This window comes from Frieseomelitta varia, unplaced genomic scaffold (genome assembly GCF_011392965.1).
Source record: "Frieseomelitta varia isolate USP_RPSP 00005682 unplaced genomic scaffold, Fvar_1.2 scaffold_905, whole genome shotgun sequence".
Classification (NCBI taxonomy): domain Eukaryota; kingdom Metazoa; phylum Arthropoda; class Insecta; order Hymenoptera; family Apidae; genus Frieseomelitta; species Frieseomelitta varia.
In genome coordinates, this window is record NW_025110707.1 from 161596 (window position 1) to 183458 (window position 21863).

A 21863-nucleotide genomic window follows, 5' to 3' on the forward strand; every position below is an offset into this window, starting at 1 on the left:
CACGTCTTAAAAAAAAAAAAAAAAAAAAGAAAAAAAACGAATGTAGGATTTTGAAAGTAGAAGTTTTTAAAATGAGTATAAGATTGGTAGACCTAAGATCTTTTATTAAGAAGTTATAACAGTTTAAAATATCATTCTGAAAGAGAGTAAGTAAAATACTTCTTTTTCTCAAAAATATTACAAATTCAAACGTTCTGATGGACATTAAAAAAATTGTTTTTTAAAACAATCTGTTAATAAAACTTCAAAATATTAATAATTTTTAAAACAATCAGAATTAATAAAACTTCAAAATATTAATAATTTTTCATCATGTATACAGAGACTTTCTAAAATGATGACTGTATTTCGAAAAATACGAATGATACGAAAAAACGTGTTGAATAAAAGTTGAATAAAAGTTACAGAATATTAAAGTTTTATAGGATATTTAATAGTCACATTAAAATTTTTTAATGGAATCTTGTAATTTTTATCACAATATTCTTATACTTGATATTCGGACTTTTGCAAAAATTATCGTAAGTAAGTGAAATACATAAGTAATTAAAACATCTATGTAGATAAATGAATCGCATGCTGACAATAAAAGTGACAAGATTAAAAAAGAAATGCAATTTTCGAGTTATCACTATGATGGTGCGTTTACGCTGAACAACTAAATTTGTGCTTGTATTCATATCGGTGTGTTCATTAAATGGGTGTCAGTATAATAAATGAGCACAAATTTGTCGGAGTGGAGAACGAACGTTTCGTGCGTTCGTTCGTTTGGTATAAACGTACAGCGAAATTGTTGCAGTCACTTCTCTAATTATGAAAATCTTATTCATTTATCTTCATAATTTTGCCGGTAGAGAGCAATTATGTATTCGCTATATTCTATCATATTATTCTATAAATATTATTTTGAATTTTATCCTGACCATTATTATGAACCATTATCGATAACTCGGATGTGTTATTATTATTAAGTGTTATTATTTTGAATTGCACTGTTCTTTTGATTAACTCTTTGCAACTCAAGATATAAAAATTGGGAAATACAAGTCGAATTTTTTTTTAAAATTTATATTTAACGTTGTAATAAACACTATATTATACTATAATTGTATATTATTAATAATTATACACAATAATTATAATTGTATAATTATATTTGTAAGGTGTAATATTGCTACGTATTTATAATTTTTTATTGAAATCACTGGATATCTATGACAAACTTCAATTTCATTGTTATCATTATATGTATCATTTACAACATTACTGAATATTGCTAGTAATTTTTTATTGCATGCAACATTTTATGTACAGTTTCTATAAAGTTACATGAACATAGTCATAAATGCTCTATTAAAAAGTTATAACAAATTTATGTTATAAATTTATTTTGAACTATAATTTATTCAATTAACTGATATCTATATTAATACTAACTACAAATATACTACTACAACGTATAATAGTATGTGTAGTTATAATTATTATTAATAATAAGCATAATCTCTCTAACAATTAAATATTGCTAACATTTCCACGCGGAATTAAATAAAATTCTTGTTACTAAAAATGAAGATTTATTAAAAAGAAAAAGAAAATAAACAAATACATACCTTCTTGTAGGATTTATATATCATTTTATTGCCTTCTACACTTCCTACATGTCACATGTGAATAAATCGTCCAAAGCTTCACATTCTTCGTGTGCACTGAAAGCAGCGGACACATCGAATCCACTTTTCTCCGTCAGCTTTTGATGATGTACTTTCCATGCAATTTTCATCCTTCTAAAAAATAATAGTACATTTATAACATAATAGTATAAAATATAATATAATATTATATAGGTAATCGTATTACAGAACACATTATAACATGTTTCATATTAGTACATGTGCGTACTGATTAGAAATGACGAATTATACTAAAAAAAAAGATAAATTTACCGATAAACTATTTTTGTATAGAACAAACATATTTGAAGATAAATTATACAAAATTAATTATTTTCAACTTATTTTTATTATTCAATTATTTCAATTATCTTTATTATTCAAAATCACCTAAAACAACGAGTATTAAAATAATATGTATTATATGTAATATTTCATAAAAAATTAACTTACCTGTTAACGAAATATGTTTTATATTTGTACTTTAAAAAAATATACCTATATGAAAAGTTGATTTTAATTAAAATTTGTTTTTGTAATATTTCTATGTTTTATTTTATACTCAAATAAAGCTATAAGTTTAATAATTTAAAAATAAAGCTATAGGTTTTTATAATTTTATTACCTTCATATATATGTATGTCACAGCATTAATATACCTATAAAGTAAATGGCTTTTCCTAGAGTAAAGCTTGTCGATGATTTTTTCAATTTTTTTATAGTTTAACTCAGCTGTTTTTCATTGGGCATTGAACTAAACAGAATCACTTGAACTCAGTAGCATCTACTAAGGCACATGTGTTAATGTTTATGTCAGCGAAAGAGTGTTTAAAACTCTTCGTGGGTGGTTGAGATAAGAAGCTTTAAGAAAGTCCCAGTGGCAACTAAAATAAGAGTTACTTTTTAACGAGAAACATAGATTTATTTTTTAACATTCTAAATTAGGGAACAGAACTAAATGAAAATTGATTTTTTATGTAAAGAATTGTTTTTAGGACCCACGTTGATTAGATATTTTTTATTCCTCCCGATGAATATTATTCTGTAAGTCCTTCAAGTATCAGGCCTTTTTTTAAAATACTCTGTATACATATAGCAATTATGACAAACCATATATATATTTTTTGAAATTGGAAAATAATAGAGGAGAAAAATGAATAGTTCAAAGATCGCACTTTTTTAGTAAATACAATAGTGCACTCAGTGTTTTTTCTTTTTTTTTTTTTTAATGAATCTATTTCTTTCTTTGCATGAATCGAATCCTTTCTTCATTCTATGTCAATAAATACTAGAATAACGGTGAAAAAATCAATATTTTGAGACACAGTTTGAAAAAAATATCTTTATTTGAGAAAATATTCAAACGTTTCATACACATTATTTTAATTTTGTAGGAGCAACTAAATTCAGTTATAAACATAATTAAAAAACGTTGCTTGAAATGTTTAGAATATTGTACAAAGGCTGAGCATCTCTTTTAATATACAGAGTGTCTCAGCTAAAAAAGGTAATCTAAATATCTCCTTCATTTTATTCTGTGTTATAGCACAAGTTGAATGGCTTCAATGAAGAAATACTCTTAAAAACAAATTCTTTTTATTTTCTTTGTATTTTTTCAATAAGTAATATTCTTCGAAATAAGTAATATGGACTATTTAGTAGGCAGAAAATCAAGACTCGAATAAACTTTTAATATAAGATTATTGTCAAACTTATGTGGACTTACTGGATCGAATTTTGGGATACAGTAGCCATATTAAAAAAATAGAAGCTTTGCACTTAATAAGTCTTCGTACGTCAGAAACGGGGATTTCAGGTAAGATCTTGAGATTGAATTAGTTGAAAAAGCAATCTTGTCTTGCTGCAAGATAAGTAAAAGCAGAGACTGGAAAGCCACTAAAATTTCTCAACAAGCAATTATATTTTGTAACTATTCCGGGAAGATTAAACAAGATACCTTCTAACAGTCTTATTAATCGAGACGTATAGTAATATACAAGTATCCAATCACAATATATCTGCAAGCTAATGTTCCAAATCGTTATACCAATTTACAACGATTGAAACTTCGGGAGCGTGTAGAAGATTCATAAACTAAGAAAAAAAGTCTTTCAGAGATTTACTCGTTTTTGCTCCATTTCTTGGGAAAGTGGCCGAAAAATGTTTTCGTTCTTTCACTTTATTTACACTTATTATGTTATAATTAAACTGCAGATTTCTATGCATTTGCGTGAAATTACTTACAATAATTATAATATGAAGAAATATACAAAATATCGAATATTTTTTGTAATATTTCGTAAGATAAAACAACTTTCTATCATGATTCTTTTTTTTAATTATTTTTTCAAAAATTTACGTAAAAACCCACAGTAAGTAATGTTTACAATTATAATATAGAAAATATAGGAAATATAGAACTGAGGAGATATTTAGAATACAAATATTTATGGTTCGTAATTGAGTTTTAATATCTTGGTAATTGAAATCTAACATAAAAATTTATTGAAGTCCTTTATTAAAGTGTCTCATTTGAAAAATTTTGAAAAGTACTTTATTAAAATATTCCTTTATTATAGTATAAAAATACAAGAAAAATTACTATTATTACTTATCCAAGGAAAAATATAAACAGATGCTTAAAATCAGAAATGCAGAAAATATTAATAAAATAATAGAACTACCAATAAAATAATATAAATATAAAAACACATCATTGTTAAATAAATAAAAGACTTATGTTAACGAGTATTTGCTTAAGGTCATGTTATACAATTTCTATGCAACAATCGACAGAAACGGCATTGAAACTGAAATTAAAAAATTAATCAAACTCGATAAGTTAATATGTAATCATTTATCTCTCAATATTCTTCTCCAATAAGAGCACGCAGCTCTGTTGCTCAATCTAGTGTAAAGATTGATTGAACTCCAATGCTTATTTCAATCATTTTTAATTGCCAGGAAATAACCACAGAAAAAGAGAATAATTTCACATTAATTATTCCCTTGAAGAAAAATTCGAAAAAACATAATGAGTCTTGAAATATTGTAAAAGGAAGGCAGTCATAAATTTTGAAGTAATAACAAGATTGTAACAGAGATTTAAAATTGTTTGAGAGATTTAATAATGATTTTAACAATTTTTCAACATCAAACTGATTCAAATGCATTGTGCGTTATAGATTATAAATGATTCTAATCTCAACTGAAACATCCTCGTGACGTGACACATTACTTTCAATGGTCGGCGTAACATTTCTGAAATGTGAGAAAAAAGAAGAATAGAGGACAAGGGACGGTCACTTTTATCCTCTCGTGGTGATTACCAGTGGAAGGCTTTGGCTGCTCGCTTCCTCTGTTCATCCTCTTTCTTCTTTGCTCACTGGTATTGCACCACTATGCGAAGATTCGTGGCACTTTAGAAGAAATATGCTCTTAAAGATAATGGCGCTATAGTGTCCTTCTGAACATTATTAAGTCTTCCTTTCTTTTTCATATAACATAAATTTTCATCTAGTGATGTGTCACAAACAAGTTCACAAAAATGGAATTGTAGATTAGTTAAGAAAGGTCAACATAAAATATTGAGATGATTAAATAATTTTCTTCGTGATTAACATATTAAATTATGATGTAAAATTATACCAGATAGAAGCAATAAATCAAAAGCGCAATAAATAAATCTTTTCAAGATATAATGATGTGAAATGATAATAGAAAAGCTTGGACCTATTAGAATGATAAAGTTTTGTACATAAAATTTCAAAAAGATTTCAAATTAATTAATTAATTTCTTTTCAATTTCTAAGATATACATTTCTTCTAATTTCTAAGATTGGACAAAATTATAAGACGTTGCACACATTTGTCAATTTTGTATATTTAAAAAAAAGAAATGCAAATTCATTTTTGTAATGAACAATATCAAATTCCTATGATGTACAACAAAAAAGTTAGAAAAAGAAAATGAAATTATAAAAGACCTGGTCTATTTTCCATTCTTTCGATTTTTGTCAGTAATTATCTAATTTCCGATTAGGTTATTTATTTAAGAGGAAAAGAAGTAATATTTCAAGGAAAAGGGTTAGATATAATAATAGTAAATAATAAATATAAATAATAAACAATAAATATAAATAATAAATAAATAAATATAAATAATAGATATAAATAATAAATAAATAAATATAAATAATAAATAAATAAATATAAATAATAAATAATTGTTTAATAGAATTTGATAGAAAAAGAGACGATTTTATTACTAATTTTGCAAAGAAGTAGAAATATTCATACGTTAGGCCTTAAATTATGGTTATACTGATTATATTCAAATAAACTCACGTCATCCGTATTCGTCTGTGTTATACATATATGCAAGTTAATCGAATCAATGTAATTTTTTATTTGATCCATCGCGATTGAAACTACATTTTCTACGAATGTTTAATTCTCAAATAGATTCTAACACAGTACATCTACGATTCCAATTTCGAAAAAAAATTGCTTAAGTATTCTTTCAGTTCCATTTAATAGATTTGTAAATACAGTATGCTCTTTTCCATTTTCCTTAAAAAGAAATTCTTTTTTTTCATTTCAATCTTTTTTAATTAGTTAACAAAATTCTTAATAAATAAAGAAAAATGAGATAAAATAAATAGTAATCAACTATAAATTCGTACCTGTTTTTTACGACATCCAAACCAGTTGGCGAGATACATGTAACCACCTACACTTTGAATAACCAATTTAGATGTACATATATATAGACATCGAGTTAGTCGTCCGAACACGTTTCCAATGCAACCGTAATTAAGCCCAGTTTGCTGTAGAAAATTTTTCTCAATTGAACGCTCTAATGTGTTTAAATGCTATTGAATTATTTTGTGGCTATTCTTGTTTTATCATTCAATTCAAAATTACTATACTACTCATTAGCTGTAGTAGTTATATCGTGTTTTAAAAAATAATATTATACATACAACATTGCAAATGAATTTTACTAAATTTATTTTTGAATTTTTTCTAGAAAAACTTTTATGCAGAATATCAAATATATTTTATGTAGAATTAATTTTACAAAGATATATCAAAAGAATTCGAAAATAAAGTATTTTGGTTTTTTCCGATTGAATTTTATTAGTATATTCTTTTATCAATAAATAAAAAGGAATATTGTATAAACATGGATCATTTGAAGTCTCATTGAAAAGTTAATCAAAAATTGAAAATAAAGTAAAGTAATATAGCTATGAGAGATTTTCTGTCACCATAGATTTTAAAACTACTCTAGTGTTGCTACTAATGGCAAAAAACTTTTATAGATTATCGATAATCACGAGTTTTTTCCTACACAATCCAAACACATCTGAAGGATAGATTTATATAGAAACAAAAAGTCAAATATTGATCTTAACTTTTCAACAATGAACATTACTCTATGCATCTTTATAAATATTAATGTGGAAAGAAATTATTGTCACAAAAAATGCATTTAAAATAAAATTTATTCAAACCAATGCACTTAGAAAATTTGTATGCAAATTTTTTTTCTACTCTTTACATTTATCTAGTTTTTGCCGTCACTTTCACGTATTGAAAGTATGCAGGGTGGGACGAGTGGTAAAAGCGAGCGAGAGATGATCCTACGTAAAAGAAAATAATAGTATTGTTGTGTTTGAGATTTCGTTTTCGAGAAAATTAGTTTGAAAATTTATTAAGCATACTTGAATTCTAATTCTAGACATGACGGAATAGAATAATTAATGGGAGGTTATTCCGCATGCGAAAATAAGGAAAAAAATGTAGTAAAATTTTTTCATTTAATACTTTGTTTGCAAGAAAATGAATTTTGAATATGTTTCATTAAAAATTGCCTTGGTAAAAACTTTTTGAACTCGATTTTCTCGAAAATAAAGCATCATATGAAAAACTTTTGAAACGCAGAGTAATCTCTTGTTAATAATTCTGTTCATTCAAGTATAAAATTAGCTAAATTTAGATGTACTTGATAAAGTCTTCAAACCTTAAAAAAATGTTGTTCTTGTAAAAATTATTTTCTTTTTTTAGCTACTTTTTTTTACCTAAAATCACTTTCTGCTCGCTTGTACAACCTGTATAATAAATGATGTAAAATATATAATTTTAAGGATCAAGATTTAAAAAATCTTGGATTTAATAAAAAAATTTATTGATACGTAGATATGTATATATATGTAAAACAAATATACAAAACAAGTTTTCGTTGAAAAATTTCATTAATTATCGATAAAAGTAGGTATAATTTTATCTCTAATTTATTTATATATTTCAGAATTGTATATAATTATAGTGCTAATAATGAATACTTTATCAGGATATTCTTTTAAAAGAAAATTATTATAAACCGCCACTTTAAAAAAAGTAACGATAATAAATCTATATCACTTTAAAAAAAGTAACGATAATAAATCTATGTGTTGACAGAATACTGGCCAACAAGTCAAAACTTTTTTTATACATTACAAAATTACATAAATTACATTTACAGAAATTAAAATTGACCAGATCAGGGCCAATTTTTGAGTCTACAATATATAATCATACAAGTTACGAAATGATTCATTTGATAAATTAAAAGCTAAAGGATCATAAAATAAATAGGTGAAAAATTGGATGGCAAAAAACATTGTATGAAATCAATGAATATTTCTTTTTTAATTTACAATATTCATCCAAATACGATTTGTTTTATTGTTTTATCGTTTTTTATTGTTTCGTTGTTTTATTTTTCCCAATTCTTTTGAAAAGTGCGAGGTTTTATAAAAATACAGTTTTAACAAAAAATGAAATATAATAACTTCATAAAGGGTTTATCGTAAAGTTGCAAACATGATAGGTATATAAAAAATACCATTGATTCTTTGTAAAACTTTGAACAATATTCAATAATTTTTTATATTGATATATTTTCCATGTTTCTAGTTTTCTACATAAAAACTTTTTTTAAAAAAATTCGTGTTTTTCAGAAATTGAGAACAATTCTTGAAATGAAACATTCTATGAAGATTCCTAATGGATATTGCAGATCAAAATTCCTGCTGAATAGCGTAATCAATAAAAGAGGAAAACGGAATTACAGACACGTTTTATTGTTCAGATACATATATAGGAGGGGTCCGTTTTTATTATTCTGACAATTCTCTTGTTCAAATTTTCTTTCTCTCCATCAATTCGACAAATATTATTTATCTATCACATGATTGCGTTTCCTTGTGCTGTTCTAGCAAACTTTGGCAACCCAAAGACCATCTATTTTTTTTATGCTTACATGACATTCTGTATATTATATATACATACATACATCCTATATGAATTGCAGATATTTATACAAATTCATATTTTTATGAACGTAATTTAAAATTATTTGTATTATTATATTCTCAAATATAATTTTAAAAAATAGAATTGATAGAAAATTATGATAGAAAATATAATTTTCATTGTAATTATTAAAATATTATAACAGGTGTATATTTTGGATATTTTATATATTTTTTTATATTATATTATATTATACGTATTTCCGTTTCTTTCTTCAAATTCGCCATAAAATTTCGCAATCTAATCAGAAGTATGTATAGAAGCAACTATTAAAAAATAATTCTGTAAGATACGTCATTAGTCGTAAGATTATAAAAATACTTTTCCATAACAAGAATTGCTTACTTCTTGAATGAAATTTTTGTTTTCCTTTCCACTGGACAATTTATCCAAGCAACTTTTCCCATTATTCCCATTTATTTTTATAAAATAGAAATGATTTAATAAAACATTTTATGATTGTTTTTTACTTTTCTTTAGTAACAATATTGCACAAAAGCTTTTTTTATTTAAAATGTAACCAAATATCAACGAGTAACTATACTATAACGAAGTAAATGTTTAGTGAGTATAAAAATAAACGTAACTATAAGTATAAAAATAAAAGTAACAATATATAAATATTTTTAGTATTTTATTTGTGCGATTATTTATATCAGTTATTATATTTATTTATATCAAAAATTTTTGTCGCAAATGTGTATTAAGAATACTTGGTATTAAGAGTACTAGAAAAAGAAATATGTTATTAACAGCTTATTCATTGGTAATACTTAAGTACGAACGTGTAAAAGATAAATTATAGTAAAAATATTGTTATCGGATATGTTATCTAATAAAAGTACCATTTTTATATAATTACAGTACATATAATTAAATGTAAATATTTATCTGCGGAATATTAGATGTGTAACGCCAAATTATACATTAAAGAAATAAGTTAAAATTATACTAATAATGTCAATATTTGAAAAAGAATATTCTTAAAAATAATTTATAATTTTAAACCACTAATATAAACCAAGTTTAATATTTATTGATGAAATGTTGATAATTTGAATGATAAATTAAATTATTATGTTTTCATTGTATTATTTTTAATGTACAACTTTTTAAAATGAAAATGTTTTTATTCTCCACGTATATCATTTTTCTCTACTCTCAGTCACTCCTTTTTTAGAATTATTATAGTTGCATCACAATTGCAAAAAAATATCAAAACATCTATTATAACATTAATCATAATTTTAGAATTGAAAAACAGTAATAAAGCAAAGCATTAAAACTCCCAATCATTCTTAATTGAAATGAAAATACTATGATACTACATAAAAATAATATAATGCTACATAAAAATTAATCAGATACGAAATCAAGAATGTTGTATTGAATTTTGTCAAACATAAAAAAAGGTAACGTTTCTCAGAACACCAACTGATAGAGAAAGATTATCGAGTTATCGCGATGAGATATGGATTGATACATGTACTGCACCTATAAAATTCATGAAATTGTATAATTTTTGAATATTGATTTTCAATATTCGTATTTCTAAGAAAATTTTCACTATTTAGATTTTATGAAATTTTACGGAATTGTTAAAACGTTAACATACATATGATATCAGATTATGTTATTAATTTATTGTATAATCAATTTGATTAAGATACTTCTCTAAAAGAAAAGTGAAATCATGCAGCAAATGAAATTGAGACTTGAATCACTGTTCATTAGAAAATGTTCTGATAATTATTTTAATGAGAAGGCCAGTAAAAAATTAAACATAAAATATTCAATTAAGGAGTGTCTAAATGTTTAAAGACATTAAAGTAAAAAAAGTAAAAATATTTAAATATATTAAAACAAAATAGATACCGTGGAATAAAGAATCATTTTTAAACATATTAATATTTTAATGTAATTGATAATACATAAGAAATTGTTTGAAATATAATATCTACAAAAAATATTCGTATAAAATTCTTAAATATCTACATTACTTTAAAATACTATCAAAAATACTATTAAAATACTATCCTTGTATTTATTGCATTAATATTTGAATTAATTGCATAAATTTTACGTTCACATACTTCTTTTTCTTCTGTAAAATAATATTTAGATTTAGGAAAAACAAAATAATAGCTTCAAATAATTAATTACTTCTATTAATTAAAAACTCAAATATCCTCAATAAAAAAGAATATTAAAAGTAGAAAAATATAAAAAGCAGATATTAAATGAAATCAATTTACGAATAGATGTTAATCCATTATTTATTTTTGAAACCTAAATGTCCGATAAAAAGTTGATCAAATCTTTTTAGTTAATAAAGAAGCTTTTTCAAATTGTTTCAGTAATTTCAAATTGTTAGTTTTCTAAAAGATAAGAACATAATTGAGTTAAATTACAATTAAATTATAAGAACACAGTTGGATTAAAAAAAATTTTGGGTTATAATAATTTTCAAAATTTTTATATCATACCAAAACATAAATGAGTTATGTTAAATTTTATTCAAATTAAATTAATATTTAAAAATCTTAGAAATGAAATTACTACAATTTCTTTGAAATATTTCTCAGGAACTCAGTCAATACAATGATATCGTAACCAGTGTATCTCATCAGTGATAAGACCGATAACTTCGTTTAAAAGAGAATGAAATCACGTTGACGCCCATATGTTACATTGAACAAGTTTCAAAGTGTCACCGTCGAAACCGTACACGTTCAACAGACGCGGTTGAAGAAAAATTGGTGTTTTACGAAAGTATTGTTAGTAAAATAAGGATGCCTGGTAAGTAATTATTCAAAATATAATTTCACACACATATTACCTCATGTACTTTTTATTTAACTTAACAATATTATTCGTTTCATATGTGTAATATAACAGATAAGATTATACAAGGTGTTTTCCATCTGGAAAACCAGAAAGGAAATAATTCTACATTAATGTAGAAATTAATTTCTCTATAACCAGAAAGGAAGCAATTCTACATTAAAAGATGAATAAAGAAAAGGAATAAAATTTTTTTATTCGAGGCTCCGTTTTTGAGAAAACAAGATTGAAAATTTATTTATTTAAACAAATTTTGAAAATTTATTTACTTAAATTTAATAATGACTAATTTGAAACTAGTTAGAAACGAATAATTAATTGAAGATTATTCTATCTGTGAAACTAAATCAAAGATATAGAATATACCTCTTTTATAATAGTCTTTATTTTTGAGAGTATTTCAAGTATATATTATTTCAGTATATTATCAAATATACATCTACCAAATTAATTTTTAACTAAATATGTTCAAAGTCCATTTGTTTTTTTTTTTAAATAAGGGCTTAAATGGAAAAATTTTATTTCACATTTTTTATTTATTTTCATAATCTTCCATATTAATATTCACTATCTAGTTTAGAATTAGCCAAATATTTCAAAAACAAAATTTAACTTTAAAAATTTTATTCTTTCTTTTCGATTTATTTTTTCGTGTAAAATTATCCGTTTCACCGAATTGGAAAGGTCCTGTATACTATAATTCGTTTCACTATATTGAAAACAAATAAAATAACTCTAATAAATGTGTATGTACGTATATCAGTTCGAAACAAATTAAATAATTACTTCCAATTTTGTGAATGTATAAATATCTAACGTTTCAGCATTTATATAATATTAAATAAACGTCCACTTTTTATTCATATATTTTATATTTTTCTCATAAAACCGTATCAAAACAAAATAATACGTGGATCATGATTATTTCTGGTTAAACTGTCATCTTATCATTTGAACGAATTTATCGTTATAAATATAATTTTTATCAGAGTAGATATAAATGTCAATTTATATTTGTTTGTTCCATCAAATTTTCTCTATAGTAACGTATATAGGATTAAATATTATTTTTTAATACGATAACAACTTTCTTAATCATAAAATTTTATATTCCAACAAAACTAATTAGAAAACGATTTATCTGAATCTATGAGTAAATTTATCCAAAACATTTATATTTATCTAATCCGTAAAATAGATTTCAAATCAAGATTCAACTATACGTTATTCAACTTAAATTTGTAGTCAATTGTTGGAATTTTGTAGTTAATTGTTGGAATTTATGAGTTGACATTAACAACAAATAAATTAACATGACTCATAAAATTTAACATGACTCATAACGCTAATCCAGTTAACGAAGATCGTCATCTGTGAAGTATTTGATCGAAAATAACGTCATTAACAATCATGATTCCTATCTATACATATACAGAGTGTTCTATATTTTTAATCAAACTTTGTCAGTGTTCTATAGACAAAAATAAAACTAAAATATTATATAGTAGAAGGCTTTGATTCCTTGCAATCCATTCATTTTGTGTAAATATTTTTATATTGTAAATTTTCGTTTTTAAAGATTTAATATTTAATATATAAAATAATATAATAAAGTAATATAAAAATTTAATATTATAATTAAATATTAATAGGTAGAGATCTTAAAGACGTATGATCCTTGACTGAATCGTTGACCATATTAATTGTATTTTTCAAACTTCATATTTTTAATTTATATTGCTACATATCTTAGTCTTATTTTTATTTATATAAAAATATACTATCGTGCAGAGATGTGTATTTGGGTAGTTCTAAATTATCGCAAATATGTACAGTACAAGTCAAATAAATCTTTTTAATTAAAAAAATAGCTAATATTAATTAGTGTTCGGGTCCTGCCGAATAATATATAAAAATGAACACGATGTGATTCCTTATAAAAAAATAAAAAAAAGATATAAAATAAAATTTTTCGTAAGATGCTTTATTTTTGAAAAACCTGAGATTGAAAATTGAACAATTTTTAACGAAACATATTCAAAGCCTATTTTCCAGAAAAAGAAAACTATTGTAGAATTCAAATTAAATTTTAAGTAAAAAAAAATTTTATTTTACATTTCTTACTCATTTTTGCTCATGAGATAACTTCCTCTTAATTATTTTTTCTTATCACATCTAGAATTAGCTAAATTCAAGTGTACTTAATTTTCAAATTTAATTTTTTCGGAAACGAAGCTTTAAGTCAAAATTTTAAATTTTATTCTATGTTTTTTTTTTTATTTTTTTAAAATAAAAAGTCATTACATATTATTCGATTCTCAATTAAATGATTTTAAATATATCCATTTAATGTTGAGACATTAGATATGTTTATTACATGTTTTTTTATTCAGATTCAGAAAATAGTATGTTCAATACGTTTAAATATAAATATGTTAATACATAAATATAATATGTTAAATATAAATAAATGTTGCATAAAAATATTTTTTTTACATTCAAAGAAGTTTATATAAATTTTATGAAGTGTTAGCTGTTTATTAGAAATGAATATGGTACAAAAATTATAAATACATCGGTCATAACTATAAAAACGAAACAAGGATATTGATCTTTTGGACACTAGTTCAATTATTTATGCACGATGATGTATAATATGTAGAGATTATATTATGAAGATGGTTTCCAAATTCAAGTTGATCGATGATCTCTGCAGGATATAAATGGGTTAGGTACACGGGTGCTCGCTACTTCGTACCGGGAATGATCTTCGTCGGCAAGGACTTGGATGGCATGAATCTTGTTGTTGGACGTGCTTTACACCAAGGCGATATGCTTCCTGCAAAGGTGAAACCAGAACATGGAGTAGCTTACGTTAGTCACGGAGGCAACGAACACATAAAGCACGATTTTGAGGTAAAATCAAACAATATTTAAATAATATTATTTCTACGTAAAGTATGTAGGATTGTTCAACCGTACAAGAGCTGAATTCGTGTAAAAATAAGTCGATAACAAAAAAAAAAATATTTTTTTCATACGTGACTTTATATTTGAGTTTGAAGAAATCGAGTTTGAAGATTTGTCAAGTACAGTAGAATCTTGTTTATCCGAACATGTCGGAATACAAAATTATTCGGATAACCAAGGACAAGAAGTTTAGATAGTAGAGATTCATTGACTTTCTCCATATCCTATTTTTATTTATTTAAATGTATCTTATTTATTTATTTAATAAGAGATAGTAGATAAGGATAACAGAAATTGATGAATTATAAATAAGGTAAGAATAAATGAGGTTTTACTATAAAAAGAAGAATCAAAAGATTCTACTACTAAAAATTCTAATTCTAAAAATTGTAAAATAAAGTTTTACATCATAAGACATCGTTTTCAAGGAAATAAAGTTCGACTATATTTAATTAAGGATAGACTTACAATTAGTGTAAAAATACATTTAGTGTGTTTAATAAATTTTCAAATTTGGTTTTCTTGAAATGATGTCACATTAGTATTAGAACTAGACATGACTAGGATTAATTACATTCATTTAGGATAATTTATTTATCGAGAGTATTAAAACGAGAAAAGAAAGGTGCCAAACACGCCTCTTTGATCTGATCTTTTAAACAAGGTACACATTTATAATTACTCAAGATACACAGATATGTACATTGTATTTTTTTTTTTTTTTTTTTTTTTTTTTTTTTTCTTAACAGGTTTTGATGCCCGCCGATTTCAAGTGGATCCCAGCAAGACACGGTCAAGTTCCACCACATGCGGTTGAAGCTGGAAGAACAATAGATGGAGAAATGCTTTACATTGGTCGTGCCTATCAGAATGGTGTACCATGCGTAGGAAAAGTAAGTACATTTTAAGTGTAAATTCGCTTTAAATGCAAGTTATTTTAAATGTACTTTATCTTTCTGCAAAAGGAAATAACAATTTTATCAATAGAAAATAATCTTACTTTATATGTATATGATACACAATTAATATAATAACGAGGAATATTTATTATACATACAGTGACTTCTATTAATATTTGGACATTAATATTTATAACTGTTACAATTTTGTAAAAAAAAAGTTTTGTTTTGTTTTGTAAATCTATATACACGTTTGACGTACTTTTCATAATTGCAAAAAGAATTTATTGTAATATAAGGTACAAGATTAAGAATTATAGATAATTATATAATATTACATATATTGTATTACATATAATTATACTTTAAAATAGAAGATTTTTCTAGAAAGAATAATATCAAAAGAATAAATCACTGTCACGTTATGAGGATACAGATATAATTTTTCGAAACTGAAATCGCAAACAAAAATGATGAGGATGTGTCTTCTTACTCTGAAACAAATGTGAAGCACAAAAAGAATGTATATAACTTACTATGCTAAAAAATATAATATTTTTAAATATTAATGTAAATATTGGAACAAATTGGATACATGCAATTTAACATCAAAAAAGTAGCCTTTCCTTCAAAAATTTTACTAACAAAATACTTTTATCTTCCTATTAATTTAGCTACGTTCTACTACTATATCTCACATATACTCTACTACAGCTCTGCTATGTCTCATAATTTTTTGTATTTTTTTCGTTATATTATCTATACCGTAGTCAGTATAAAGTATACTGTATATCTATATTATATAAAATTTTTTACCACATCACATTTTCTTATTTTAAGCTCTACGGATTCCTTCTCTCTTTGCTTGAATTTACTTATATCTGTATTATATTAAACATTTCTTTACAGATACATAGAACCCACGGAGTATTGTACGTACCTTTTGAAGGCAGAGAAATTCCATTTAGAGAATATGAAGTGCTGGTGTTATCTTAATTTATAAATACCACATGGAATATTAAACGATCCATAAAAATTCAGATCCAGAAATGTGATACAATTTTATTGAAAATTCTACTATACACATATCTTACTTCATGACCGGCGCGAAAAGTCAATGATGCTTAATATATATTCAGGATATTCATAGAGATAATGTTTATAAAATTTAATAATGAAAAATCTTTTTAAAAATCATAACGTTTATAATCGAAATTTGTAAAACAAGTGCGGAAATATTAATGTTTATGTGGAGTGTATATATATTTGAGTAATTTACGTACATAACAAAGCGATTTAATAAATAAAATTACAAATAATCTAAGTGATTACATATCCATACAGTAATAGTAAACATGCATATCCGTAATTAAGACATATTTATTGTCGATACAACCTTGGAAAGTTTAGTGCAATTTTAATTAGATAAATTTCAATTTTCAATTTCTAATTCTTTGAACTGAAGGTTAATAAATACAAATTTCACATAAATACTTTCAATGCTTCACATCTGACATGATCGATACATACATCGATACAAACAGGGGCATACAAAATTCAACATAAAATAATATCGTCATTAATATACTTATATTTATTAGTTTATGAAATATCTCCTATTTTTAAGAGTTAATATTTAGAATATTTTAATAAACTCTATTTAATAAAATTGTGTGATTTATACTTTAAAAAATACTTTTTTGATTTCAATCATTATGTAATTTATTAATTTATTAATTTATATTAAAACTAAATTGTTGAATTAAATTCCTCGCACATTAATAAATATCTAATATTATGCATATAAATAATTACATGATCTAATGAAATCAAATATATGTGATTACATTTTATTTTGTTACATATTACACTATTGGATTTACTATATTTATTACATTTTATGTGGGAAAAAGCATTCTGTTGTAAAAGATAAACTTTAATTACGATTTTTTAAAAAAGATATTAATGCACTAGGTTAAGATTTTATTATCTACCCTTTGGCAGCTTGATTAATATGTCCAGAAAAGTAATTTATCAACATTCGTTAACGCACGAAAAAGGGAGCTTGGATTTTGTTGCCACCTCATTCAACAGATAACTAATATGGTTTTCCTCTTTTCATCATTCAACCTAACTGCGATATATTATAACATATTTATTCTACATCGTCAGCATTCGTGTCAAATTTTAATTTCTACGTTAATTATTCTTTTAAATTTTCAAATTCATTAAAAACTGCAACGCGGTATCGTAATGGAAACTGATTGGTAATTAATCAAAATTTAATTTCAACTAATTGTAAGTATAAGTTAAATTAAATAAGCCGTTGGTATTAATATATACAATATTTTCACGTGCTTGTCACTTTTAACACACATTTCACACCTGAGTCCTAAATATCGAATCAAATCCGAGATGTAGTATATGTAAATAGGCATGCAATAAATGCGATAAACAGAAAAGCAAGTACATAAAAAATAATTTATTGAAAATGAACGAATTTGATTTTCAACAAAACATCTTAAAACGTGTCAGTTATCAATAAATAATCAGCTAATAATAATTACGAATGAATATATAATATGGATATAAAAATACATGTAAAATATATACGTATATATTATTATTATATAACACATATTATATAACACATATCAACATATAATGTATAATATTATAAATATTTACATAATAATTATTGTAAATATTTATAATAAATATAACATAAATGTAGTATATCTAGTACATATATAAATATAGTAAATCTAATCTATAATAAATATATCCAAATATAGTAAATTTAATTTATAGTAAATATACTTAAATATAGTAAATCTGATTTATAGTAAATATACCTAAATATAGTAAATCTAATCTATAATAAATATATCTAAATTTAGTAAATTTAATCTCTAGTAAATATACCTAAATATAGTAAATCTAATTTATAGTAAATATACCTAAATACAGTAAATCTAATCTATAGTAAATATACTTAAATATAGTAAATATACCTAAATATAGTAAATCTAATCTATAATAAATATATCTAAATTTAGTAAATTTAATCTATAGTAAATTTAGTAAATATATCTAAATATAGTAAATCTAATTTATAGTAAATATACTTAAATATAGTAAATCTATAATAAATATATCTAAATATAATAAATCTATAGTAAATATACCTAAATACAGTAAATCTAATCTATAGTAAATATACCTAAATATAGTAAATTTAATTTATAGTAAATATACCTAAATATAGTAAATTTAATTTATAGCAAATATACCTAAATATAGTAAATCTAGTACATAAATATCAAGTTATAAGTATTATAATACATTATTAAATAAATAAAAATATATTTCGTAATACTAAAAACTAAGAATATTATATTACTATATTATATTGTTCAATGAGAGTGTTGAGATAAAAAGTTCACATAGTAGAGGCGTGTAATTAGGAAGGAAGGAAGCAATACATGTAGGACGCATCTGTGCGGTTAAAAGCAACCGGTGGTCGTTTTCTCAGCGCACACCCGTTACGTGACGGGCACGTGGCCGTTGCGGCATTATATTCCCATGGCTGGCACGTGACCGTACCCCCTCCGAATCCCCCTTCATGAGCAAGAACTCCACCACCTCTTATTGTTGGGGGAGCCAGTGCCCTGGAGGGTTGGTCGCGCTATTTAATATTTTGATCGGAGAGAAGCGTCTGCGTTTCATTTGAGTAGCGAGCAGTAGGGGTTGTCCACGTGCTTGCGATCGTTCCCTTTTGATTAATTTCGGTACGGATCGACTAGCAGAAACGTGGATGATGTTCGACAAAGGAAAGTTTCGAGGAAAGCTTGTCGTTGTGAGGAAAAGGAGAGGGGTTATAATGAGAAAGAGAGAGAGAGAGAGAGAGAAAATAAGAACAGCTGGCACCGAGACGAGAATCAGGCGACGAATACAATGCGACTTCGATACAGGGGCTAAATCACCCTAAGTCCCTCCTCCGGCTGTCCAGACGCGTTCCAATCGGCACACGATGTGCACGCGTACACGCGTTCTCTTTGCGATCATCCTCCTATATTATATAATCGCGTACCACTTGCGTTTCAGGGGCAGAATATCGTTAACGACACTTCGTCCTCAATGAAGCATACATACATATGTACATGCACAGCAACTATTATTTCCATTATGTATAAATATAATGTGTACCATGTGTATAAAGAATGGGCTCTAAATGTTTTATCTAGAATATTATCTTACTCTGGTATTATTTAGATTTCATGGTCAAAAATAATCACTTCTATCAATTGAAATATACCTAAATCAATTGGTGATAAGAAAATTCAATTTATTTGTAACTTCAATTATTCTCGAAATTATTTAAACTACATTTTTAAATATAATATAATTTAATCGGCAAAAATTGAATCATTTAGTAGCTAATAGTATCATAATAATTATCTGCAATAATAACTAATAACGGTATTATAATAATTATAGTACAGGCGTATTATTAATCTTTGTAGAGGCAATCACGTAAGTTTATCTTTATTAAAATTCATTTCAATTCCATTGTGGATTTATACCATAGTTTGCAAACACCAAAATTAATTTAAATGGTTTCAACATAGTATACTATTGTGTATAAATTTTTCAAACAAATAGTCGGAACAGTTATTTTACTTCGTGAATTATTACAAACCTACGAACGAGATACACATATGTCGCAAGAGACAGGAAAAGCAGAACCTGAACCAGAAACTGAAATCGTGATTCGGGAGCGACTAAAGAGAACAGCTGCTCTTTCGTCGATTTGCAGCTGCTATCACTAGTGTTGTTGTTACTGCTGCTGTTACTGCTACTTGAAACTACAGACAAGGTACATTATATCTCCGTTAATCCTGTTAGTAAAAAATTGTTTTATCAGCTGTACACAGCATCAATAGATCTATGCATTGCTATCAATATCTGTTATTGCTATATCATCAGCTTTTATAATTCTCGTAAATGTAAGTGTCTTTTTCAGTATATGTATTTTAATTTTCAATTTATAAAGTATTATAATATACATATATTTTGACGATAGAAATGAAAAATTCATATATAATATATTATTCATATATAGAAATTAAAAATTCATATATAATATATGACGTTGACATGATCGTAACAATATTTGTTGTCCCTATAATATATTATATTTCCCTTCTATTATTAAATTTAATGTAAATCACAAATGAGTGACAAATGCTTCTTTTATTCACTACATACCATTGCATAAATTTAAAACTTTAATTCATTGAATTCAATTGAATGAAATATTTGTAAAATGATTATTTAAGTAACATATCATCTTATTTGACTCAATGCTATCTTGAAATAAACCAGCGTTAGTTTATTTGAACAAGCAAATTATTTTCCTTTATTTAATTATTTGGCTGAAGTAAAATGATTTTTTAATTTATTTTATATTTTATATCTATTCTTTGAAATGATTTTTCAAATAGTTTCTAATTCTATTACATATTATAAACTTAATCTCCTATTAAAATTATTATCTTATTATGTTATTTTGTTTCAATGAATTAACTGAATGAAGATTATTTACAAATGATTTATCTGATTTGAACTCAAGATAAAATTACTTTTTCAAATTATTTTTCAAATAAAAATAATAAATTAATGGAAATAATTGGTTATTTCAGATTATTATTTTTTATTTATTATTTCAAATAAAATTTACCCAACTAATTTGGAATTATCGTGAAATATCTTAATATTTTTAAACTGAAGATTTAATTAGGATTGTAAGAAAGAAGACGTAATTTAATTAGGATTGTAAGAAAGAAGACGAAAGTTTGATTCAATGTAAATAACATTAACTTTTGGGTTTCATCACTTTTCTAAAATAAATGCTTGAATATAGAACTAATGTATATACTTAGATAAAGTACACAGGAAGCAATAAAGTATTAAAAAATTGGATAAAATTAACGGAAGAAATATAAACAAATCAATTATTCTTGACTGATTAAATTTCATTCTCTTTCGCTTTAGCTTCAAATATATACTAAAAGAGAATTACAAATTTTATATAGGCTACTAAAATTGG

General features: G+C 24.6%; 1 protein-coding gene across 3 annotated transcripts in view; it reads left to right on the top strand.

Moving 5' to 3' along the window:
• The window catches only part of LOC122537358 (natterin-3-like), a 20662-nt gene extending 3861 nt beyond the window's left edge, over nt 1-16801 (top strand). Inside the window, exons 3-6 of one of the 3 annotated variants that reach the window (XM_043670451.1) lie at nt 11765-11837; nt 14599-14798; nt 15602-15745; nt 16661-16801. In XM_043670451.1, coding sequence (XP_043526386.1) covers nt 11831-11837; nt 14599-14798; nt 15602-15745; nt 16661-16747 — 438 coding nt within the window. In that variant the 5' untranslated portion in view covers nt 11765-11830 and the 3' untranslated portion in view covers nt 16748-16801. Of the gene's footprint in view, nt 1-11698; nt 11838-14585; nt 14799-15601; nt 15746-16660 lie in introns of those variants that run through there. The other 2 variants (XM_043670450.1, XM_043670449.1) reach the window with 2 other exon arrangements.
• The last annotated feature ends 5062 nt before the right edge of the window (nt 16802-21863 follow it).